The sequence below is a fragment of the Ylistrum balloti genome, unplaced genomic scaffold (assembly GCF_031769215.1).
Source record: "Ylistrum balloti isolate Yb309-2 unplaced genomic scaffold, AGI_CSIRO_Ybal_v1 Utg369758, whole genome shotgun sequence".
In the NCBI taxonomy this organism is placed as follows: Eukaryota; Metazoa; Mollusca; class Bivalvia; order Pectinida; family Pectinidae; genus Ylistrum; species Ylistrum balloti.
Window position 1 is genome coordinate 1,448,485 of NW_026781958.1, and position 27,276 is coordinate 1,475,760.

The 27,276-nt window shown below is 34.6% G+C and overlaps 1 protein-coding gene across 1 annotated transcript; it reads right to left on the reverse strand.

The window, feature by feature from the left end:
- Positions 1 to 1,313: 1,313 nt before the first annotated feature.
- LOC132543549 (son of sevenless homolog 2-like) lies at positions 1,314 to 27,250 on the reverse strand. The gene is made up of 23 exons (XM_060207065.1): positions 26,934 to 27,250; positions 22,449 to 22,709; positions 22,102 to 22,185; positions 21,343 to 21,423; positions 20,528 to 20,722; positions 19,816 to 19,956; positions 19,453 to 19,563; positions 18,917 to 19,015; positions 18,546 to 18,673; positions 18,097 to 18,227; positions 17,456 to 17,644; positions 16,915 to 17,038; positions 16,476 to 16,559; positions 15,031 to 15,243; positions 14,586 to 14,705; positions 13,772 to 14,030; positions 13,098 to 13,253; positions 12,655 to 12,837; positions 11,880 to 11,997; positions 10,410 to 10,582; positions 9,346 to 9,462; positions 8,213 to 8,459; positions 1,314 to 7,768 (listed from the first exon to the last, which is right to left on the reverse strand). The coding sequence occupies exons 1-23, from the start codon at positions 27,018 to 27,020 to the stop codon at positions 7,239 to 7,241; spliced, it is 3,831 nt and encodes a 1,276-aa protein (XP_060063048.1). The 5' UTR covers positions 27,021 to 27,250; the 3' UTR covers positions 1,314 to 7,238.
- Positions 27,251 to 27,276: the final 26 nt, after the last annotated feature.

Here is a 27,276-nt window from a genome sequence, read left to right on the forward strand (position 1 = left end):
AGATGTATGGGGTTACTTGTGTAGCTGGTGGTACAGGGTGGTATATAGATGTATGGGGTAACTTGTGTAGCTGGTGGTACAGGGTGGTGTATAGATATATGGGGTTACTTGTGTAGCTGGTGGTACAGGATGGTGTATAGATGTATGGGGTTACTTGTGTAGCTGGTGGTACAGGGTGTATAGATGTATGGGGTTACTTGTATAGCTGGTGGTACAGGGTGGTGTACAGATGTATGGGGTTACTTGTATAGCTGGTGGTACAGGGTGTATAGATGTATAGGGTTGTTTGTGTAGCTGGTGGTACAGGGTGTATAGATGTATGGGTTTGTTTGTGTAGCTGGTGGTACAGGGTGGTGTATAGATGTATGGGGTTACTTGTATAGCTGGTGGTACAGGGTGGTGTATAGATGTATGGGGTTACTTGTATAGCTGGTGGTACAGGGTGGTATATAGATGTATGGGGTTACTTGTATAGCTGGTGGTACAGGGTGGTGTATAGATGTATGGGGTTGTTTGTGTAGCTGGTGCTACAGGGTGGTGTATAGATGTATGGGGTTGTTCGTGTAGCTGGTGGTACAGGGTGTATAGATGTATGGGTTTGTTTGTGTAGCTGGTGGTACAGGGTGGTGTATAGATGTATGGGGTTACTTGTATAGCTGGTGGTACAGGGTGGTGTATAGATGTATGGGGTTACTTGTATAGCTGGTGGTACATGGTGGTGTATAGATGTATGGGGTTGTTTGTGTAGCTGGTGCTACAGGGTGGTGTATAGATGTATGGGGTTGTTCGTGTAGCTTGGTGGGAAGAAAGTGGGCAAGACTATGTATTTACTAGAGTTACAATATATTTTAAGGACATTTTTGTATGTTACCTCAAATTTCCTACACTGTACTCTTACAATTTTGCTTCAATATCAGCTGATCTAACCAGAAATGAATTTGGCATGTCTGTCGATATGCATTACATTGTTGAAAGTGAATGTTAACTTGTCAGAACTCATAAGTTCATACCATAAAACTCAAGAAGTTGATGTAAATGTTACATGCATAGATATTAAACTTTCATCCTAAGAGTTCAGAGTGAAACTATAGCTGACAGGAAATAAAGTCAATGTATAGTAATCTTGTTCCAATAATGCACATTTTGAAGCAGACTTGTTGCAGTAAGATATTTTTCATGGAGATTGAGTATCAGCTTGAAGTGCCTGTGGTTGCAATTCCAAACTGCATTTAAACTGTGGATGTGCTACTTTTGTCAGCAATAGTTTAATACATTCGTAGTAAATAACCAAAGTAAAAATAAACCAAACCATATTTCACAATTGCAATGGGTATCCCATTTTATTTATTTGACATTTGATACATATTGAAGTGTACATCTCATCAACATTTATGTTACGAATTAAAAACAACTTTTTTTTTTGTTTTTCATAACATGTTCGTATTGTTTGGCAAAGTGTTATTCTATAAATCATATTATAAAGATTCTGCAATGATGCAGCTGATGACAGCTTAACATTTAGCTGAGCAAGCCTGGCTTCAGTCTGTGAGAGTATAACCCAGACAAACGCACAGTAGACCACATAGAATCGTTTCTGGCATGGACAAGACTTGCAATGTACATGGTAAACCAGACAGACTTACCAGGAACATGGTAAACCAGACAGACTTACCGGGAACATGGTAAACCAGACAGACTTACTGGGTACATCATACACCAGACAGACTTACCGAGAACATGGTAAACCAGACAGACTTACCAGGAACATGGTAAACCAGATAGACTTACTGGGTACATCATACACCAGACAAACTTACTGGGTACATCATACACCAGACAGACCTACTGGGAACATGGTACACCAGACAGACTTATCGGGAACATCGTACACCAGACAGACCTACTGGGAACATGGTACACCAGACAGACCTTCTGTAAACATGGTACACCAGACAGACCTACTGGGAACATGGTACACCAGACAGACTTATTAGATACACCAAAAAAAACCCTTACATACACGGCATGCCAGATTACAGTCTGTACATGACAGAAACGATTATATTCTTACTACACATTAAGTACATCATGTCCGATCAAACTAACTTCACCGAAAGGCATAGCAAGCTGACTACAGCTACTTGTATTAAAAACATTTCTCACATTGGCACCACTCAGGAGCCAATCTCTCTCACATAGCCATGCTTTGGTATAATCACAATACCAACCATTCACAGTGCTCCATCATACACTCACCACACACACCAATCTCAGTGTTGTAATAACAACAATCAGCTTACCCTATATTACCTGTGACAAGCCAAGCTTTGATGTCCACTCCAGTCCTGGACCTTTTTCACCCCCTTCTATGATTTTTGGGTGTATTTGTTTGATAGTGGTTTTTTGTCATTGCAAATACACAAGATATTGTTTCTACAAATGCTTGACACAGGCAAAATAAAATAAGATAACATATCACCAACTGCCCCACCCCAAATACACAAAGAAACAAAATGTCCAGTTTGATCATCTAAAAATATTGCATCTGGTCCAGCTCTGACTAACTAATGATACTCTGTCAGTTCTAATCAAAAGCTTCTTTTTGATTTGAAACATTGGAGTTGAAGAAGTTCATATTTTACTTTATCTTTGAAAAAAAATTTAAAGGAAAAAACAAAACATGTTCTCCAGATCTCTCCAAAGCTCAGCATTAGAGAATCAAGTGGTGTTAAGTGTTAACATGTTTTCAATTGAAAATAAAAAGATATTACAAATCTTTTCACTCTGACAAAATCTATGACAAAAGATATCTAAAACTTGGATTATTTGCAGAGACAGCTCTTTACAGAACATTGTCTGTCGTACACTCATATCTTAATGTATATTAGTCTAATTAATACATTCAGCCACTGTATAAAATGTATGCACAAATTTTTGACATCACATACATAAACTGTGGAAAACTGCCAATAATTCTTTCAAGTCTTACAGGTCAAACTGCAAATAAAAAAAAAATCTTTCCAATTTTATGATCCAAAACACAACATTGCCTAATTAATAGAAGAAAACAATACATTTTTTATGGTTATTACTGATTTGAATATTGGAACACATCAGAATGTCAGTTACTGTACCCGTGATACAGGCCTGCCAACAACCTACAACACAAACTCCAATCCCTGCCCCACCCCCATCCCAGGGACCCCTGCCCCACCCCCATCCCAGGGACCCCTGCAATAAGTTGTTGTTGCTTTACAGCAACATATAGAGACAAACAAAAGAAACGCACAAGACACTTAATAACACATAATAATAACAACTATTTGTGACATGTTTGAATCAGCTAACATCCCTGCAAATTTTAAACCATTGCTTTCAGTCTCCCAGAAACCTTGCCCAACATCACCTGAGACATCCTTCATCCTGAGATTTCACTTCAAGCTCAACTCTTGTTTGTGATCAGGTACCGGGGTGTTACAATTATCCGGACATTGTGGATCAAACAACTGTTTCCCATGATTACCACAGACATGTTCATGTATACTGGTAACCATCTACTGATGATCCCAAAACCTTCATTACTCTCTTATCAAGCATTAAACCAAAGTATCAATAATTTTTCTTAATTTATCTCAGAAATCATTCCTCCGTATGCCAAAGTTTTCAGTACATCTGTACTTAGTAATCTCAATCCATGAACTATTATCATACATGTATTCATGATCATCAAACAGCAAAGATCAGCCAAAACCTCAAAGCTTTTAGTAACCTTGTAATTGATGGGAAAAGACATTCAGCACTTTTGGTAACTTCTAATTTTTCAGGACACATGCACTCTGTAACCCCTTGACCTCAGAATCGAAGAATAACCTTTTGTAGTACTGGTATCAACTTTACTACTGCTGACCTATCAAACTTCTTTTCCTAAAACTTTTCAGTAAAGCTGATGTCATAATGATTAAATTAAAGGTAAAAAACAATCATTGGTAAACTAAAATTTTCATTTTTGCTTGTTTTTTTTCTTTGGTATTGCTAGGCTAAAAGTCTTAGGAGACAGAATTTCAAACCATGATGCTATTAGCAAAATTGTTTGTTCCTTTGTAAAATGCGTTATCTCAATGTTCATTAATACATACAAACAAATTTAAAAGTACTTGGTAAATATGTGTAAAAAAGTCAAGGCATTTTCATAATGCCTGATGCATATTCTATACAGTAATTTTTTCTATCAACCCTATTAAGCTTTCAGAATGACATGGTCTACACAATAACAGTGTATCAGGAAGACTTTGTGTATTTGCATCAAAATTATATTAATTTGTTTAGAACCTACAATCCACCTTTAGAATACAAAATTAGTGAAACATACTTGAAACAGAATGCAACACCCTGGAGATATTTCAGCACATCCACTCGCACTTCGTAGCCTGGACAGCAGACTGACTTCATCAAAATATCTCTGATATATCCTAACCATTACTTTCTGTGTCAAAGACCTTTAATTTATTCTGATTTTTCTTTTCTAAATAGTTCACACATCTGCCATCCTCAGACATGAACTGGTAATTTTCATACTTCACTTCCTGGATTGTGACCATGATATACTGATTTATAAATGCTATTCTATTAAAGGTGAGGTTTGTCTTCATATCGGAGTGTCTGGCCTCATCAGTACTCAGAAGGAAGAGAAACATGTTTCTGTTTATTGAGCTCCGTTCCTGTAATGGAACATCAAATTTGTCCTATTATTTATCAACTGTTACATAATTGTCAGCACATAATGTTAATTGAAACCGGGAATTACACAGAATAAAAAAGCCTTTAACAAATTTTCCTTTCATACAGAGCCTCACTTTCCATTTGTTAAATCATTCTGATATACCACTTTTCTCAGCATTTCTACTTAACTGTTAAAGGATCAGGATTGCACTATCTTGACACCATATTCTTTTAAATGCTAAAACTGAATTCCACTTACTAAATGGAAGCAAAAAAATTTAGAGGACCTACAAAATTTTGATTATACAAACACAATTTTTTTTAATTCAAAAAGTTTCAAAAAGGCCAATTCTAAGATAATTCTTAGTGGTGTTGTAATGGTGAATTTCTGTGAATACTCTATGAAGAATATACTGATCAGAAATCTTGCATATAGCCCAAATCAAGTCAGTAACAATTTCTTGTGTGAAATATATCAAACATTTGTTGCTTTTAATTCCTAACTTTAATTCAACAGATTTCAACAAACCAGTGAATTTTTCCTTTGAAATTTTCTGAAAAGTCCACATTTAATAAAATACTGAAATCATTGAAGTCCTATAAACCAAAACTGATTTTAGATATTGAGTAGCCTCCTCCTTTTAATTTTTACTAGCTTTCTTTAGTACCTCCCAGTAATATCTTTATCTAATTAAAGAAAAATTGTTCACTCCTGAAATATGTTAAAGACTAAATTGGATTCTTTTTTAAATCTTGAAACAGAAGATCTCGAGGAAATGGTCTAAATAGAATGAGGTCCTAGTATACATATGGATTGTTTATATACAAAAATGGCTCTATCTTGATCAATTATGGTCATTTTAAAGGTCAAATTTTTATACCAACACTTGAAGACTACGGAATTAAATTTTGTATGACTCTATGATTAACGAGATTGTCAATAAAGGTCACCATGACAAAAGTTATAACAATCATTAACTTTTAACAGTACAGGGACCTGTTCTGGTAAGCCTAAATATTTTCCTGTTTGAGGGGAAATGTCCTTGATCAATTTCCATACATCTGAATATTTCTGAACAAATTCATATAATACCAAATCATATCAATACTTCAGCTAAACTTCTCATGAAATTTCAATCGCATCATTTCATTCATATTTTAAACAAGAAGTTCTTTGTTGGGGAATTTTGTTTCAAAAACAGGTAAATTCTTTTATAAAATACCTGAGGGAAAATTTACCAATAAATAATACAGAAATTGACCTCGATATATCTGTGCAGTAGAAATAGAACAATAGATTTAGTTAGCAATGTTACTGTAATAAAGAGATTTTTAACAACTTCCCTTTCATCATTATACATCATTTTTCTGTTATGTCTAGATGCTAGAAGCTTTCAAAAACTATGTCAAATGATATTAAAATAAAACTTAATGTAATGAAGAAATATCAGAAACTTTGGCTTAAGTGACCAAGACCTTGTTTATTGTTAATAAAGCAAAAACATTATTGCAAAACTCAAATTTTGTTTCTGGTATCAATATTTCCTAAATGCCATTTCTTTTTTTACCTTAAATGGAATTTTTCAATCCTAAGTAAATGTTTTCATGCTACTCATCATAGACAAGGATAATTGTTGAATTAATAAAATTTTCAGTTGAGACTAAAATTTTGTCTTTGGTCTTCTGAAAAAATGTTCCAGATATTACCACACAAGCATGTTATAAAAGGAATAGAAAATCTGTGTACAGTTGTTAGAATGTATAGAGACAGCACTGAAACACTGATTTGATAAAATGAATTTTGTAGTTCATACTCACAAGTGTCCCGATAACTCTCTATATGCTAATATACTAGCTATCACAACACAACAATTGTGTACAGCAACAAGCTACAGAACAACTCCTTCCCACAAACCACTTTAAGCTACACTCTGTATAAGCCTGTATAATTAACAAGACATCATTTTGATTATGTTGACTCTCTTTCTCCCACAAACATTCTCTGACCCCGGGGGTCCCCTTACATAACAGACATAGCACACGAAGCAGTATTGAACATATGAAACATTTTTTGGCACAGTGGATTGTCTGTGGTGTGGACAGACAACACGTTACAAATAACATAATTAATAATGCATTTTACGAGAATTCACTCTTCAAAGGAAACGTTTCCTCAACTATTGGCCACAGTTAGACATTAAGCTCCGTCAACACTGGAAACGACGTGTATGTAGAATTACTTTAAAACAGATTAACATCCAACAGATTCTTTTATTCACCAAAAACTGAACTGTTTTGGAATAGAATATCCCACTAAAAATCCAGGATTGCTGTCACGAACACATTTTGTAGTTTGCCCAACAGACCCATTTCAACACAAAAAAGGGTTTTTCATTAGCATTTTGTTCACATCTTGACTAAATGTGGGTGAAAATCTCCTCACACACAGCAATCAGGTTTATAATCTTGATGTTTTAGCTAGTGACCTGTTCTGCTTACTCTCAATGAGCCAAGCCTACCTAACTACTTTTCTGTCGAGAATGTGCAATACGGTAAGTCCTTGGGGGTAATTTTGGGGTGACTGATTGGCCGGGGATAACCACTGCATTGTCTCCATTCACATTTAACATGCTTGCTAGCAGTGGCCGCGTGCTTGTGTCTTTGTCAGCGGTGTTACACCGCGGCAATGTTGCACTTAAGTTATTATGAGCCGACAGACTGCTGGAAGAGTTACCGGTTTTTTGTGACACACTTTGGGAGCGAGGAAGTGTGCTGAACATAGACTCCTTCCTTGGGGGCACTGGGGGTGGGGGGTTACCACGTGGGGGAATCTGTGGGGGGTCAGGGGCATTTTGGGAAAAGAACACATCACTGTTGGTGGAGTCTCTGTTGCGTTTCCTGGGTGGCAGTGGTGGGGGTTGTAAGCTGATGGGCTTGTCCAGGACTAGTGGTGACGGCACTGTGTGCGACGAATGTGGATGAATGATGCTGGTCATGGAGCCAGAGGATGTCATTGTACTGAGTGTCCAGGTACTGCTTGTCAAGGCATCTGTAACAGTCACATAAATATCAGTTAGGTTTACAGGTGAAATATCAAACCTGACTAAATCATCAAAATATACTCTGACATTGATCATCAATCTTTAGTAGTGATTGGAATAAAAACTGACAGATGTATTAGTGAAGCATCATCATATTAACTTTTTACTGTTGAATCTACCAAGCAGTAAGGCTTCAGAGGAAAACAAAATTGAATTGACTTTGTTTTCAATTATGTGAAAATTAGATATCTTGTTAATTATCATAAGTAGAAAATGCACCTCATTGTATTTTCCTGTTGACAAGCAAAACTCTATGTCTCAGCAAATATGTCTTTCATGAAAAATTGTCTTCAATGAGTTCTGGTTATAACACTGTCAGCATATATAAACCTAATAAGCCTCAGATGGCTGATGTATTCTATATAGCATTAGTATAAGGTGGTGGTACTTACCGCCCTGACCTAGTACAACCGGCGCGAACACACTATCGGAGCCAGCATTAGCGGGTGGTGTGAGAGGGGTGGTTGGTGTGGGAGGGGTAGTGCAGTGAGGTGAAGCAGCTTCTACTTCCTCCTCCTTTATCTGTATGTAGCCAGGGTCCTTGAAGGAGGAAAAGGGGAACACTTTGACAGTGGCCCCATGTCGTGTGGACATAGCCTTGGTTCCAGGAGATTTGAGGTTGTACTCAGTCTTTCTTGGCTGCAGTAACAAAAACATAAGTGAATAAGCAGGGTCAGCTCAATGTTTAGAAAACATGAATAGGCCTACTTATTTCTACAATAATAACACTGTTTAATCAATTAATATAAGAATTTTGATTTGATGACAAATAAATGTATTAATGATACTATACTTTCTTCTGTCCTCTACATCATCTTATCATCTGTCCTCTACATCTCCCTATCATCTGTTCTCTACATCTCCCTATCATCTGTTCTCTACATCATCTTATCATCTGTTCTCTACATCTCCCTATCATCTATTCTCTACATCTCCCTATCATCTGTGCTCTACATCTCCCTATCATCTATCCACTACATCATCTTATCATCTGTTCTCTACATCTCCCTATCATCTCTTTTCTACATCTCCCTATCATCTGTGCTCTACATCTTCCTATCATCTGTCCTCTACATCTACCTATCATCTGTTCTCTACATCTCCCTATCATCTGTTCTCTACATCATCTTATCATCTGTTCTCTACATCTCCCTATCATCTATTCTCTACATCTCCCTATCATCTGTGCTCTACATCTCCCTATCATCTGTCCTCTACATCTCCCTATCATCTGTTCACTACATCTCCCTACCATCTGTTCTCTACATCTCCCTATCATCTGTTCTCTACATATCCCTATCATCTGTTTTCTACATCTCCCTATCATGTGACATCTACCTTTCATCTGTCCTCTCTTCTCCCTATCATCTAACATCTCCCTATCATCTTATCCATTCCTGGACCCTTTGGTAGATCAAAGGATAAAATATGTCAATTTCTACTGACATGAACTTTGACTTGAACCCAAAAGAAATTCTCATTTGCCTTCTGACCTCTGATTTTCATTCATAGTCAGATTACTTACAAATTTTGGCGCTTGTTTTGCTCCCCTTGGCTCGATCTCTAATGACTTGTTATATAATGCATCGTTGAATTCTTTCTCTGAATTGCCTTCCCTCGGATTTAACTTTTCAAAGAATTCCTACAAATTTAAAAAAAAACAAGAAATAAATGAAAAATATTTTCACAACAGAATTATCGCAGATTATCAAAAAAATTCAATTTTCCAAATGTTTTTCCAAATTTTTTTCCAAATATTCTACTGACTTTTAATAGTCACTGAAGTTACTGAAAAGTAATTAAAGCCCCAATATACGTAACATTCACCAAAAATTTAGTGTAGAGTCACACATAATTATTGAGATATTCTCTAGTTAAAATTAAGTCATTCAAACAATAGTTACCATTACTTTATGCATAAAGTATTGATATATGAGCAGTTAAAACTCGCTATTTGTAAACACACCTCCATTTTAAACATGTCGCCATCGAAATTATGATTGTTGCCGAACCACGTCAGAAAGTTCATGACCTGATCTCGCGAAAGTTGAGGTTTCTACTTATGAAGGAAGAACATGCAGATATGTCTACGGTAAGTTTTTGTTTACAAACATTGTTTGCGAAGTCTTGTCATAAACTTCAGGTATTTCTGTGATAAACATTCAGTTTTGCGAAATTATTAGAAGGAATAATTAGTTTAGAAACGATACGACGCACAATTATAACGTAAGAATTCAGAACTGGCCTGATGTATGATTAGAAAAAAAGGAAGCGACTGGTGAACGTCTGTACTGTGTCTGCCATGTTTACACACGCGGAATATGCGCATGCGCAATGTCATCGCTACGAGCGGTAATGTATGAATTATTGTGGGTCCCACATTGTTTATTTTCCGATTTTTTCAATTTTTATTTAAATTGAAAACAGTCAGTTTTATTTTCTATAATTAAAGGAAAGTATTTGTTTTGTTACATATATTACGAGGAAAATAAGATAAAGTTTGTTTTTTTATAGTGATTTTTACTTATATTGGGACTTTAAAACAGTTACTTGTTGTTTGTGAGATTTCAGATATTAAGCCCAACTTACCCGCATGTCCGGTTCACCTTTTAGACAATATGGTTGATTCTGATATTGCTGAATTTCCCCGGTAATCTCTGCAACTTTCCGTCGCTTACTAAAATTGATTATTCCTTCTGGTCTGTTAGGAAGAAAATCTGGATTGCCCTCCTCTATTTTCAATATATTTGTTAAATACATTCCTGAAAGGTTAAAAACAGTACAGTATTATTAATTTTGATTATTGAATACAATTGTCAGTTGACATATTAACCTGAGAAAGAAAATAAAACAGTTCGAAAGCTCTGTTCAGTCATAAAAAGAAGACAAGAGGCCCAAGGGGCCTTAACAGTCACCTGAGGAATATATGTCAATAATCTGGGGATTTCAAAATGTTGCAAAAATGTAACAACACCTGTGCAGGATGTGTAAAACATCTGTACCAAGTTTGAACATGATCCACCCAGTGGTTCTTGAGAGGAAGTCCAAAAATGTCTTAGCCAAACAGAGGCCAGGGTGGCCATCTTGGATTTTGAATCGACCCAAAAAGTTAAAACACTTGCGAGGACCTTGTGTAGAACATTCGTATCAAGTTAAGACATGATCAACGCAATGGTCAATCTGACTGTTGGTTCATGAGAAGAAGATTTTTAAAGATTGATCTAATTTTACCCCCTTTTTCCCCCTCCTGGGGCCCCTATTGGGGTCACACCCTTTTTCTTCGCAAACTTAAAGCGGCATCCCATGGGGATGCTTTGTGCCAAGTTTGATCAAAATCCATCCACTGGTTCTTGAGAAGAAGTCGAATATGTGAAAAGTTAACGACGCACGACGACAGACAAACCATGATGGCAATATGTCACCATGAGCTTTCGGCTCAGGTGACCTAAAAATCCATGTGAAGTAGCAACATCATATCAAACATCTAAATGCTGTTGAACTTCAGAGATCCCACTGTTACATGACAGTGTTAACTTTCATTTCTTTGTAGACTATAAATCTGAAGGATCTATTTCTATCCTTTGTTGTATTGCCCCTGAGTAGCCAGTATCACTTTGAGGTAGTGTCTAGTACTTGGTGAATACATCACTGAACAAGACACAGAAAGCCAGTCACTCTAGAGCAATTAGCATTAAGTCTGTGAACACAACAACATCAGCACAGGCCTGTTTGTTTTTCAGATTCCTGAGAAACACAAATCGCCATGGGTCGAGAGCATCAAACCATGCACCTCAGTTCTTCACCCAAAGTTATGTACATTAACGCTCTAACCATCAGTGCTATCATGGCCATATATTTCTATACTATAGATAGATATTGTATAAAAAAGTACATCCTTATCTCGGTTAAGTAGTATCAGATGAAAAACCAGTTCTAATTGCACATCACATCACATCATGAATAGCTGCAAGATATTTGAACCTGAGTAAACATCTTTCTGATTATGACTTCAAAAATATCCTAATTATAAAGCAAGATGCCTGTTAACAAAACACTCACCAAGAAACGGTACACAAGGAGGATTTATAGACCGTAGTTTTTCTACATATTTCTTGAAGTGATCAGAATTGAGTTCCCTGGCTTCATTGAAAGACTTCATAAACCTGTGAGGGATTTCCTGTCGAGAAAGAAGTCATACACTGATAAATAAAGAGTCTACCAAAGATCAAGATGGTATGCTTACTCTGATGTTATTATACTGTATGTCAAGACTTTTTTCTATTTGATCATCTACTACACATTTTTACAATGACATCAGTTTGACCATAAAAACATAGCTGCTGTTAATCAACAAGTTACTGGCAAGTTGTTATTTTTGAGGACTTCTATTTTTACTATTTTCAGAGGAAAGAATAAATTCATGACAAGTAGACACACTGCAAATACAATGTTTTTTTGGCAAATATCTAATTTTTTTGTGGTTTACAATAAAACAAAAAAGGATGTATTTATCATGAAAGCTATAAAGCAGGCTTTTGACTTTTCTTACTTATTTTCAAAGCGTCTTTCCTTGAAAAAGTGGGGGGGGATTAAAAAATAACAACTCTTACAGTAAGAACAGAAAGTCACACTGATCTACATGAAAACGTCATTGTTTTTGTGTGTAAAAATACAAAAATCAAAACTATCAAAAGTGCGTAAAATTGTGCCTTTCGACTGAAAAATCTATTCAAAAGATTCTAGGTATATCACTATAGAACAAATACAATAAAAAAGAATTGTTCAAAAGGTCATTTAACAACTGATATGTGAAATGATGAGAACAAGGACTTACCTCAAAGGTGTGTTCCAGTCGATAAACTGGAGCAGAATTTATTGCACTAACTATTTCTAAAACACCATTAAAATTGTTCAACTCTTGGAAAACGAGCATAATCTCCAAAATACGACACACAATTGCCACCCTCTCCTCTATATTCTCAGCCATCACAATGCATTTCTCCATCCAAAATGTAAACTGCAACAAAAACAACATATCAATTAAGCACAAATGTACAAAAGCACTAACGACAAAAACAAATTGAAGATATTGTTTATGTTTATTTATTTACATGCTATGTTTATCAACTTAACTATAAAAAATCCTGTTTCAATGGAACTTCATTGTTTAACTACTTGATCTCTAGTATGCACAAAAAATATGTGAATTTGAGAAAAAAAAATTTACCTCTTCAGCAACGTTTCGAAATGGGAGTAGCAGAACAACATTAGACTTACATTATTGGTAAAGGCTATCATCTTTAAGAGATTAGGAGATGTATTTTGCTTGTCACTTTTCATCCAGGCACAGCCAACCAGTTCTGAGGGTTGTACGGCACGATACAGGTCAAACTCCAGCAAGGTCACCTGACGGGCAATCTCTATGGGATGTAGCTGTAACAAGCGAAAATATCAGATTGCAGCTGTATTTCAGTAGGAGGGGCAATAAGTTACTGCAAAATAATCAATTTTTGTGGGGTTTGTTTTTTCTCTGAGCAATTAGTCACAGAAAAGTGATTATGTTGTATTTTCTCTGTCGGAGGAGCAATACAATGTAGTAAGACACTGCAAATAGGTTGTGAGGTTAAGATTTTCTCTGTTGGAGGATCAATAATTAGATACTGTAAAACGATTAATTTTGTGGTGTTAAAAATTTTCTCTGTATAGGAGGAGCAATTGATAGATAGCATAAATTTTCTCTGTAGATGGAGCAACAGATACATGCAGAAAAGTGGTTAATTTTGTGGGGTTTGAATATTCTCTGTTAGACAATAAAATGTAAATACTGTATATTTTCATTGATTTTATGGGTACTCTTTATCCATGTATGAAAACGTCTACAAAATGATAAACTCCTCAGAAGCTGTCACAAGTACACAGTGAAACACACTTTGCTAAGTTAAAAACTTTACCGTCATGAGGTCAAATGCCTTGGGTTCTCTTGTCAAATGCCACTCAACATTGGGTAGAGGTTTCTGATAGGTGAATTCGCGTTCTGTGCTCTGACTCTCAAAGCGCCGATGAATGACCTTTATGATAGACTCTGCCATTTTCTTCATGGCCTTGCCCTTGACCCCAGCAAGGAACTCTTGGAGTTTGTAGAGCAAGGACATGTCCCGCTCAAAGTCGTAGTAGTGATGGTCCACCCAGTGTCGTAACACATTCACCACTCTGTGATAGACAAACATGATATCAGATTAGGCTATTACAAAGTTTCAAAACATCTAACCAACCATCACAGCCCTTTTTGATTCCAGCATAAACAAAAAACTTAATTCACTTCAAAAAAACTTAAAATTCAATCCCTCTTTATTTTTAGTTATTGTTTGAAATTTATTTTCTAATCACTCTTTACATCAGATTCAATTTTTTTTTCTGAGTTATTAGAAAAGTCAGTGAATGATTCAAGAAATCAAATCAACTTAATTATTTGTAAAACTATAATCTTACCTAATATTCACCTGTTATAGAAATACAATATTCACCTGTTATAGAAATACAATATTCACCTGTTATAGAAATACAATATTCACCTGTTATAGAAATACAATTGCAACATTTCAGTTTAAATTTTAAATATTCTTTGAAAGAGAGATATTCAACCTACTCATGTGAATATTGAATACCCTAGTCCCATTCAAACAGGACTTTCTTCTGGAGGACAAAGCTATAATAACTTTGCTGTTGTACTATTATGCTATGTAATTGTTTCAAGTTATTAATTACCGAAATTGCACAGGCTTGATGTACTCTTTACGGAACCTCTTCAGATCATCACGAGCTTGCTGACTCTCTTGCTCTGGTAGTTCAGTCTGAGATTTTAATGGAAACTCTGGTATGTCGAACCTGGAGGCACGGACATAAAATATGACACTTCATTTTCTGAATCAACACAGGTCAGAAAAACTGTTTACTTAATCGGAGCAGCCTACATCCAGTCAGGTATTCTGAGATTGATAAGAATTTTCCCCCAATCATTACACAATACTTGTCTTCTTGATCCAGACACTTTGCTGTAAACATAGGTAGTTGTTTGTTTGGCTACAGATATTATTTCAAAGATAAATACAAACTAAATAAATCAGATGTTTCAGCATGACAGCCATCTTCATGGTGAATATTTAAACTCCAATCCAATTCCTTTGAGTAGATAATGATTGAAAGTACATACCTTTCTTTGAGAAGCTCAAGAAGTTCATGAGGTTTGCAGAAAGAGCGGTAGGTGGTGAGGAATGTCTTGACAAATTTGGGGTCGGCGTACATGTGATAAGTCAATCTCTCAACCAGCTTCAGAAGTAGTCCCCCTTTGATAAGCGGGCTCTCAATAGGTAGCTGACGCCGGTCCTCAAACACAATGTTTTCAGCCGAATCCTCCACAGAAAATCTTAAGTTCAAATTTAAAAGATATCCAATTACTTTCAGTGTTTCCTTCTATCATGAAAATTACTTAACAGCTGCAATCTAAAAACATTTTTTCATCTATCATGAAAATTATTTAACAAATGAAATTTAAATACATTTTTTGATTCTGTCAGGAAAACTGTTTAACAGCTACATGTAAGCAAGGAACATGTGGGAGACTGGACTACGCTTCAGAATCTTAGCTCTCTATCACTTATTATTGAAGATAAAATCTAGAATGACCAAATATTTAAAAAGCCATCCAAAGAATAAAGTGCTGTAACCTTATCTTGATAAATGTAAAAATCATGACAAAGATTTTTTTACATCATTGGGGAAGATACAATGTCTACCAGTAATATTAATCAGTACTACACAATCATAGAGCTTGGGATTTCTTGAATGCCTTGTATTCTGATATTCATTTCTTGATCTACCTTTACGTTTCAGAGGGAAGTAATTATTCCTTGTTCTAAATGAAATTTCAGGGTCATTATCTATTTATCTACTTGTGAATTTCCGGAAGATGTCATTGTTTCTTAATATACCTATAAATTATGACCTACCAGTACATTTAAGGAAGAGGTAATTATTTCTTGACCTACCAGTACATTTAAGGAAGAGGTAATTATTTCTTGACCTACCAGTACATTTAAGGAAGAGGTAATTATTTCTTGACCTACCAGTACATTTAAGGAAGAGGTAATTATTTCTTGACCTACCAGTACATTTAAGGAAGAGGTAATTATTTCTTGACCTACCAGTACATTTAAGGAAGAGGTAATTATTTCTTGACCCACCAGTACATTTAAGGAAGAGGTAATTATTTCTTGACCCACCAGTACATTTAAGGAAGAGGTAATTATTTCTTGACCCACCAGTACATTTAAGGAAGAGGTAATTATTTCTTGACCCACCAGTACATTTAAGGAAGAGGTAATTATTTCTTGACCCACCAGTACATTTAAGTAAGAGGTAATTATTTCTTGACCCACCAGTACATTTAAGGAAGAGGTAATTATTTCTTGACCCACCAGTACATTTAAGGAAGAGGTAATTATTTCTTGACCCACCAGTACATTTAAGGAAGAGGTAATTATTTCTTGACCTACCAGTACATTTAAGGAAGAGGTAATTATTTCTTGACCTACCAGTACATTTAAGGAAGAGGTAATTATTTCTCGACCTACCAGTACATTTTAGTTCTTGACCTACCTGTAAATTTCTGGGGGAGGTAGCTTCAGAGGCTGAAGCTTTTCCTCATCACGAATGATACTGTCTAGTCGTCTCTCTAACATACTGTAATAAGATAAAATAGCACATATAAAACATCCACAGATAACTTAGTATTGTTTACTATTAAATTCTTGTTTCATTTCATTTCAGAATATTTTATTGATATAAACAATCAATAGGATCAGACTGCAGGCTAAAGCCTATTTAAGTCTTCTCCAAAGAAAACTCTTCTGGTAATTCCTGTAATATTCGATATCAGAAAGACAAATAATGCATCTTTAATCTGAATGTTTTGCTCAGCAAATAATACTGTCCAGGCCTCGACCTCTTCTACAATTTCTCTGTATCATCTATGAGAAATTCAGACTGTTGTTACTGTGGGTTGATATTTTATCAGCTGCATCGTGTTGGTTCCTACCTCCTTGTCTGTAGTGAGATGAGAGCAGCCATCCAGTTAGCTTTCTCCTCTGCCGACTTTGAACTCAATGTAACTCCATTGTTGGTGTGGTCACGAAGCTGGATCTCAAAGCAGTGCTTACACTCTGGAGACAGAAATAGTTATATTGTATACTGTACAGTTGCTTAATTTCACAGAGCTAATATTTCATGAGAGTCCCGTTGGGCCAGTTGCCCTGTATTTAATTTCATGTAATCTATGAACTGGTATATTGGCATAGTAAATCATCTCTGAGATATTCAATCACTGCAGAAATGCTATTATGTATTTGATTTTGCATAACCCGTACTGTCTGCCAATGAGTTAAAATTTAACCAAACGCTCCCCAAACCAACCAACAACTCCCGAAAACATTACTAACTATACAGTAAGATTTGAGTATTGTGATGACAATTGATAACTCTAAAGCTTCTATTTCTTTAATTTCCATCAAATTCTTTGTTCTTTCTTTTCTTGTTTTCTTTTTCATTTAATCATGCCAGCATCTTTGAATTCTACATACCCTCTGTATCTTCTCTGTCCCTGATCTCTATTTTTCTGATCAAGAATTTTTCCTTAAGTTTAAAATCCCCAGAAGCACTGGTTACTGATGTGCGTCTCATGTTTTGTTTACACATGATAATTAAGCCGTCAAAGAGGAAGACGTGACGCTCTGTGGGTCGACCCCTCACTTGCTTGTTGAGAACACCCTCTGTCAAAACAAAGTATATGTGAGAGGATTAAAAATGGACTTTCTTTACAGATCATAGATTTGCCCAGTTGCCAAGAAGCATCAACCATTAAAATGGATGTAGTTTGATTTCAAATCCAAACTAATGAGATATCTTGCTCATCTTTTTTCCTGCCTTCCAAGGTCACAAGAAAAGACATGTTTTTCCTTTCTCTATAATACTGTTCAGATCAAAATATAGCAATACAAAAGATGTTCAAAATGAATGACAAAATAACCCATATGAAAAAAAATATACAAACAGAACCATATACACATAACTGAAAGAAATTGAAAATTGATACAGCTAGGTACAGGGTTCAATATCTTGACCTTACCAGGTATTCATAAACAGAAGAGATAGTCACCTTGACCTGAAATAACTAAGTATCTGACTTTGACAATGTATAGAAGAGATCGGTGAGGGTATTTACCTAAGATAAATTCACTACAGCTCTGCCAGATATCCTTGCCCTCCCAACCGTCTATACTTTTCTGGAGATCAGACATTTTTTGTACAACAGCTTGGCGCCCAGTTTTTCCTTGGAGTCGGAGTGATGTCTCCCTGTAAATGACCATGACATAAACAAGTATTTCTCACTCTCTTGTCAAGAAGCTTAGAATAACTATTAATGAAGATTTGGTATGTTTCTAAAGATTCTGCATCATGTGTCAAAATATATCTCTCCAAAATTTAATTCCAGCATCAATATATAACTTGAAAAACACAATTTAGTCATTTTAAATTAGTAACATGTACAATGACAATTCTAAAGTTCTTCAGATGCCACACACATCATGGCCATGTGTACTGATTTATAAAGTGACTTGAAATTATAATGTGTATTGATTACAATTTTACAGAATATCATTGATGTTATACCAGGGTTTCTTCTTTGGTAGATTTCCGGAGAACTTGCGCTCTAACATAGCCTTTAAGAACGTGAGGAGTCCACTGGCCTGTTCTAGACTCTCCTGATCTTCTTCATTTGGACTTGTGCTGATCAGAGCCTGTAATTATCATATACAGGGCATTTATATCATTTTAATACTTAATTCACATATATATATATATTCAGGATCAATAATCTAATTCATATATATTATGTAAAAAAGAATTTAACCATTTTGGTTACAGACAAATACTGGCTCTCTACAAGATTACAGATGGCCAATAAGATATATATCTTATAGGATGTAAAGTAAAGCATAACTGAATATTCATCACCTCCCACATGATCTGTTTGTACTTACCTTGATGACTTCAAAGTAGTGGAGGCAATGATATATAGGTCCTAGTAACAACTTGGGTAACACATACTTCATGGCATCCTTAAATCCATGACCTTCATTCTGTTAACACAAACACACACAACAAAAAATTTACAGCATAACCCTTTAGCTAATTACAGAAAAAACCCAATGCACCAAGTGTAATATGGCATTTCAGGAAATCTTCAGTTTAAGGGAAACAAACAAGGAATTTGCTTGTTTCATCATTCTTTCTGTAATGATATAAATTTACTGTAGAGTCACTCCTGTGAGTCTTACTCGTAGTCATCCCTATGAGTCTGAACTGTAGAGTCATTCCTGTGAGTCTGATCTGTAGTCACTCCTGTGAGTCTGACATGTAAAGTCACTCCTATGAGTCTGACCTGTAGAGTTACCCCCTGTAGAGTCACTACTATCAGCCTGACCTGTAGAGTTACCCCCTGTAGAGTCACTCCTAAGAGTCTCTGAGTATGTGTCAGTGTCAGTGTGTTTTACAGATAGAAACCTTCCAGACTGACCTGTAAAGTTGTGTTGAGATCTTCTCGTTGAAGTAGAGTGTACAGTCGTTCCTTCCCATGTGGAGCCAGCATGTCATCCACATACTTTTCATATACATTGAACGCCTCTTCCTATTTACAAAATCACATATACATGATAAAAATTGTACAAATATCACTTTAACTTGGCACATACATATTCTTAGAGACACCAAAAAAATAAACACAATCATATAACATCCATTTATAAAACTAATCTTTAACAACAGTTAAAGTAGAAACTCTTTATTAGATGAAAGCCCTTTCTTACTAAATTGTTTACTAGATATACTTATGACTTTTCCTGTTTCCTTGAGATGTGTGCTATAAATCAATGACACTTACCTCTGCCATATCTAAGAAACAGATTCCCACGAGTGGTAGGTCCTTCTCCGCGGCCATTTCCACCTGTTCCTCCACTGAACTGAGCAAGTTGGCAGTAAACTCATAGATGTCCAGTATGTTGCTGAATATTACTTCTAAGTCCTACAAACATATACAAGGATAAAAGTTTGTAATTTCAAAAAATGGGTTTTATTTTTTGGAGTGAACCTGTATTAACTTGGTTTTTCCATGCATTATCAGGGTGACTATATGTATATGGTACCAGGGATGTGGTGTTAGATAAACTATCTTGGAAAGATGAAGGACACTTCAAAAGTCTGGATATATTGATTCCTAGTAGAAAAAAGGGATAAATGAACTATGGAGAATTATCTCTCATCAGAAGAAAAAGTCTTGACATCTTGACCTAAAAATCAAATAAGGATTTTTCTACTTGAAATAATAAAATAATAAAAAATAAATATAAATTTTGAAGAAAATGACTCTATTTCATCAAAAAAAAATGAGTTTAAAAAATATTACAAATTAAGAAATCGTTTCTAAATCTAGAAAACAATACAAGGTTTAAGTGGAGGACAAGTAATCCCTTTTCTTCTATTCCTTTTATATTATCAACAACTCTTTCTTGCGTTTGACTTTTGAGGATAAATTTCAGACATCAGCACATAAAGTATTTTTCGGCAAGTAAGTACAATGGATTTAAAACACTAACCTTACTCCTTGGGAAGTGTGTGACAAAAGGAGCTCTGAAGACCTTGATTATCATGTTTAAGTCTCTCATATATTGTGTTTCCTCATGAATGAAATCTTTGACAATATCCTCATACTTCAAAGACTCTGTTTTGATTGGTTCCTCCACAACAGGAAGTGACACATCTTCCTCTTGTGAGAACATGTCCATTAGTACCTGAAACAAACACATATCATACTTCACATTCTGTCATACTGACATGTATGCAAATTTAGACCAATTTTCCTTGACCTTTTGCAAATGTGCACAAATTTTGTTCTCCACAAAGAATACATGTTAACTATCTATAAAAAAAAATCTATTTTTTTTCACTTTATCAATATTGATAGTTTTTGTTCTAACTGATCAATCTCTTGAAAGTTATTTCCATTTTTTGTTTACTTTTTTGGAACTTATGTAATTCACTTGGACAAACCCCTACTGAACCAGAAGTGGAGCTGTCTGTCCCTTCTACAATTGTATCATGATTTCTTTGACTTATATCTGGATGATTATGAAATAAGTATTATTTTCCTTGAATATCACACTATCAAAAATATTATCATCAATGTCATTTTGCACAAAGATCTATAATGTCCAAGGTTGTTCAAAGTGACAACATGAGAAACTTAATAATGCAATTTCATTGCAGACAAAGTATCTGCATGCTAGATTTTTACTGTTGAAACAAATAAAAAATCCTTTGTGTGCTTGGAACATTTTTTTAAATATTGCTTCTTTGGATTTCCCTGCCAACTTATTACTTGCATCTTTCCGTATTAACAGATGTATCTCACCTGGTCAGCACAAATGGCCACTTTGATGTCCTGGGATGTGATCTCTGCATGCTTGATGTTCCGGACATAGTTCCCAGTCAGCTTTTAAAAGATACAAAACAAAACTTTCAGGAGACATGAATTCATCCATTTAAAAATTTAAAACTACATATCTGTATGTCAATGAACGACAGATATAACATTTTAAGCAACAAACTGATACCCTGCAAGGTATCTTTGAAAATGCATATCAAAAACATGGAACTTTTTACATCATAATGATGTCTAGGAAAGGGAAATAATTGTGTTGGGTTTTTCCGTGTAACGGGGCTCCATATTGTTGAGAATGTCCCCAACAAAATCAAATTCACTCACGATTTTACGTTTTTCCAAGATGGCGGCCATAAAGCGAACCCGAGAGAGAGCCCCTCCTCACAAGAAAACGTGAAAATATGCAGAGACGGCAGTGTTCAGAAATGTAAAAAGTATTTACACGAACAGTGAAAACCAACAAGTAAACCCTAGAGAGCCTCTGGGAGTGTGAAACAAATAATGAAAGAATAAAAGGCGATATAAAGTCAGAGGAACGCAGTTCCCTCTGTATTATTTGCTAACAATGCTCACGCATCTCATGGGATCCCGGATGTACCATCCAGGAGTGAATGACAGAATTGTAACCCTATTGTATATAATTATCATAATAAGTTATCTAAACCAAAACATTATAAACAAAGTATGATTAGTAAATAACACAGCAGTGTACATGGAAAAGATTTTCACCTTAAGTATGTCTGCAGCTATGTATTCCAGCACTGCTACGATGTACAGAGTTACCTGGAACTCAATCCTGTATCCAAGAGCCTCCTGAAGAAGACAAATCACAACATACATGTACATCTTAACTTTTCTGTTCTGGTTTACTACAGTACTCTTTTTAAAATAACACTGCTTGAATATGAAAACACATTCAGTATATACACCTACTTCACAAGAAAATGTTTCATATATTACATTAAATTTGGTATATTTTTTTCCAACCCTCAAAATAGTACTTACAAAATTAACTAATTATAAAAATTCACAAAAAATATTGTGTAACCTAAACTGGATGCCAAAGATGAACTAACCTTGATAAGGAGGGTGTGGATTTTATCGACAGGCAAAACAAGTGGGGTATTCTTGCGACCTTTTTCCAAGGCGCTGTTTGCATCGCGGATAGCCCATTTGTCAATAGGGTCAGGAAAGGTCTTGTTGACTCGGTCGATAATGTCCTGTACAGAGTGTGGATGTGACACACACAAAGTGACCAACAGATTCAGGATTAGGCTCTCGATGTAGTCTAGGGCGTCATCTTTTGCGACAAGAGATGGGTGTACCTGCTGGTGGACCTGTGGATGAAGTGTAAAAATATAAATATATACACCAGTGGTAATTAATCTAATAAATTAAACTACAACTTTCAGTACATGTTCTACAAAATAAAAGACTTTTCAGAGACAACAACTTGATTTCATCAAGTCCACCTGACGATGACAATAGGTAATGAAGTACATGAATAAATGTGCTCAAATGACAAAAAAATAAATGCTTTCTAATATCATATAAAAAAAAATTCCATTGAACTTAAAGCTAAAATAATCACTTGTTAAATTTTTAGAAGTTAACATAATCAAAATAATAATTCAACATAATGAAGAATATCATATGCATACAGATGAGAAACAATTTTGTATAGGAAAGATTTTTGGGTCTCCCAAAATTTTGCAATCTTTTGTCAGATTAAAATATATATATCATATAATTCTTCACAAGAAACATGTCAGATGATAATGGCTTGCAAAAATGAAAACTTTGAAGACTTATTTCATGAAATCTCACATGAAATGAAAACTCATTTAAAATCTCATATATATGTATATATCTAAATATTTTATATATATATTTTTGTGCATTTAACTGGTGATATTCATCAAATTACTTTTTATTGTAACTAAACATACATTCATTAATTTTTTTATCATAAATTTTCTTATTTTCAATCAAACAATTCTTCATTTAGAATGTGGCCTAGATGTACTGGTAGACTACTTTCCTCAGAGTGTGACATGCAATTGTTTTAATTGTGATCACAAAATATGCTCAGTGTCTACAGTGCAAAACAATAAAAGAGTGATATAAAACATTTTTGATATTTTAATCAGCATCTTCCATACAACTACTCAGGATTGTTTTTGTAAAGGGCCATCGGCCGAAGGGATTATCAAGACACCTTAATTTAAACCACTTCTATTGATTTTATTTCATAACTTTGTATTTATTTTATGTTCTATGTATGTGATATAATTCATGTAATATTTGTGTCTTGATAAAGGGGCAGATTGCTTCGTAAATTTGACAATTCACTTGTTAGTACTGTTGTTATTTCTTTATTGATCATGTATATGATATATATATATATATATATCTATGAAGAAGATTTAGATCTAAAGCCAGAATAAGAACAACCCAAATCACAAAAGTAACCATGCTGATTCAATCTTAAATGATGATTTTTGTATGTAGATTGTAAGAAATGAATTTCAATGAAACCATCATTCACCTGAAATTCCAAAATCAAATTGAAAATAGTTTTCCAATACGACATAAAAAAAGTTAAACAGAAGTCTTTAGTAGATGGCCTTGCATACGTGGATTGGTATAGTGATACCTAGTTACTTTACTCATCAGCATACGTGGATTGGTATAGTGATACCTAGTTACTTTACTCATCAGCATACGTGAATTGGTATAGTGATACCTAGTTACTTTACTCATCAGCATTTGCTTTTCATGTTGTAAAATTCACATCCAGAAAATGAACACTGAGAGAAAAATGACATCAATCAATAATAGTCAATGACAATAGATCACTGGTGTCTTTTATTTTAATATTCAAAAACCAAGATCATTAAAATGTTTAAATAATTAAACAAGATCAGTACTGTACATGCTAAAATGTTAACCAACTTTTGTCATGTTCAAGTCACGATTATATGCATTGGGTAAAAATATCTAGACATCCTGTCCATCTGGCATGAAATTGCTGTCTGCCTATATTGCTATGCTCTCTTATATTGATTCCACTTCCTCTGGCTTCGTTTTTCCTAAGAATGGTCTAGAGTATTGTAATGAGGTTGTGTGGTATGCGAATACAATTACAGTAAAAAAAAATGGAATAAAGGATAGGTCTAGATCTGCATAAAGCAGATCACCATGTTTGTGCAATTTACTCATAAAGATAATAGTTTTGCATTGACCATTCTGCACAGCAGATCCATCACTTTGTTGTTTTCATATGAACACCCATGATCGCAACAAACTGTTAAACCAAATGTTACCATCACACTACATGTATAATCATTTATCAAAACTTAAAATTTGTTGGTATTTTAAATCAATCTTATATATCAATAGTTTATTATTAGATAAGTCTTCTGATAAATCTTAACTGAAGCCCATGGGTACCATACAATAACAAGTCATGTATCAAGTTTTTAACATATGTAACAAATTGTTCTTTCATTCATGGATAAAATATTGAAAATTACCTAATAGAGAAAAAAAATATGCTACAAAGTCTTGTGTCAATGTATCGTATTCAGACTATCAATATAAAAAACTAATCAAGCTATCATCATCATCAAGTTTAAATTTATGTTCAGCACAACGTAGGTCAAATTCGTCATCTTCATATATATCAAATAGGTTTTAAAACTATTCAAGGAACATATGCAATGTATTAAGAATTACCTTGTGTAGTTTAAATATACTGGTGTGTTTGGTTTGAGATACAGCAGTAAATCATATCTTCAAATGGTATTATAAATTACTTATATAATCCTGGAAGGGGTCAAGGGGTCTTTGACCCTACTCAGTAAATTTTGTTGGATTTTTTTCCTGAGCATCAATTCCAAAATTTCTATGAGACCAGGTACAAAATCCAATACCTGTAGTGGGCCCTCAAAATTTGAGTGAGTCCTACAGAAAAAGCACAAGACCAAGACTCAAATCTTCGAGTTCCAAAAATCACTTCCCTCTAAAATGGAATGACCTATCCACATTTCTATTTTCTTTTAATTTTACAGAGAATGGACATACTTCTATTATCTAATTTCCATGTCTTGTGAAAAAAAATCTGAAAATGACCCATTACTCTCAATTCCCAAAATGTTCCCTGACAAAAGCCTTAGCTTGAGCTCTGTCTGATTCTTTTCATTTACTGCCTTTTATTTAAACATACATACACTTATATGTAAATCTCCAGAGACTACAAAGTGTAAACTTTGTTTGGTGAAGAGAATGCAACAGTACAATATTAAAGGAATTAATATATGGTATATGCATTAAGTTTGCTTTCCCATCCTAAATGAACTAAGTGTAAACTTATTGAGTCACCATAAAAAAAGACAAGATTTTTCTGATTTCTAAATATGTCATTTCAGACTTCTATCAAAATTCTGTGCCACTAAAGCAGGACTTAATTTTTGTTACAAAAACTTAAGATAATTTCAAATCAATTTGATAGCAATTAATCATACACTTATAGATAAATACTAATGATGTACATTTGTATGAAATGTAAATTTATGTCAAATTTCTTTTTCAGATACCTAAATGTTATTATAAATTCAACACGAAACATACCACAAAAATGTTCATTAAAGAACATCACGTTCCCTGTCACTTTTAGCATGATCTTAACATTATTCAGGTAAATTCAACAGCTGTGAACATGTGAAACACTACACATATTTTGATAATTGTCAGCATTTATAAAGTCAGGACTCGGGAGTATAAATCACATAAATAAACTGAAATATGACATTACATGAAACATTCATTACAAGAAGTCCTGTAAGATATATGCATATAGAATATTAAATACGTCTAGATAAGAAATTTGACTTAAATTCTTGCATAAAATTGCAAAATAGAAAATTTATTTTCAGAAAACAATATAAAACCTGTGATTGTACCAAACAAATTTGGCAATTTTAATTCACAATTTGTATATATCACATACCAGTACACAGTATAATATTACAAGATATAATTCCTTTTCACACAATCAAAATTTTATTATGCACGTTTTTATGATATGCATAAAATTTTAATACGAATGAAAATATAAACTTTTCATACAAACAGCATTCATTTCATGCCTGATTTAAACTACACAATCCTGAGATATGTACGTGTTTAAAGTGAAAAACTATTTAATGCTAAGCATACACAAAGCTTCACATTGTTGAAAACGGAATTCATAATCGTCATATTCTTTCGCGGAAAAGTCTTCCTGTCACATGATTAAAAAAGTTCGTAAATACAAGGCTAATATAATAGGTCGATTAGGTGAGACTGTCAACTGTCAAAAAGAAGTCTACCGTGACATTTGTAGAGACATACGGTTTGATAAATAATCATACAGTGTCTTGGACATGTATTGGTATTTAGTTATTTTAAAAAGTAACAACATATCCCCATATTTACTTAACTGCGCATCTCATATGCTAGTGCTTATTATTCAACTTTCCACTTTCTCAGCTATACATTTCGACCGACTTTCGACTTACCCCATGCAACGCACTAACGAATATGCCTTTCCATTTCGCCGCATTTTCTTCGGAGAAGAGGTTCTCTGATCCGGTTGCAGGAAACATTCCTACTGTTGCTCGATCACGTACCAAAAACACATCATGAAACCATGATTGAAAAAGATCGACTATTTTTCTGAATTGCTCCTGAAAATACGGCAGGTGTCGGCGCTGGTGACCTTCACGTCAACAGCATAGTTAGGCCTTTCCCTTGCTACCATCGACTTTCTACCCCGATATGTAACATCATGATAGTGTTATGTATATTATTCACATCATTAAAATACTCCACCTCCGAAATTTAAGGGTAAATATTGTCTTT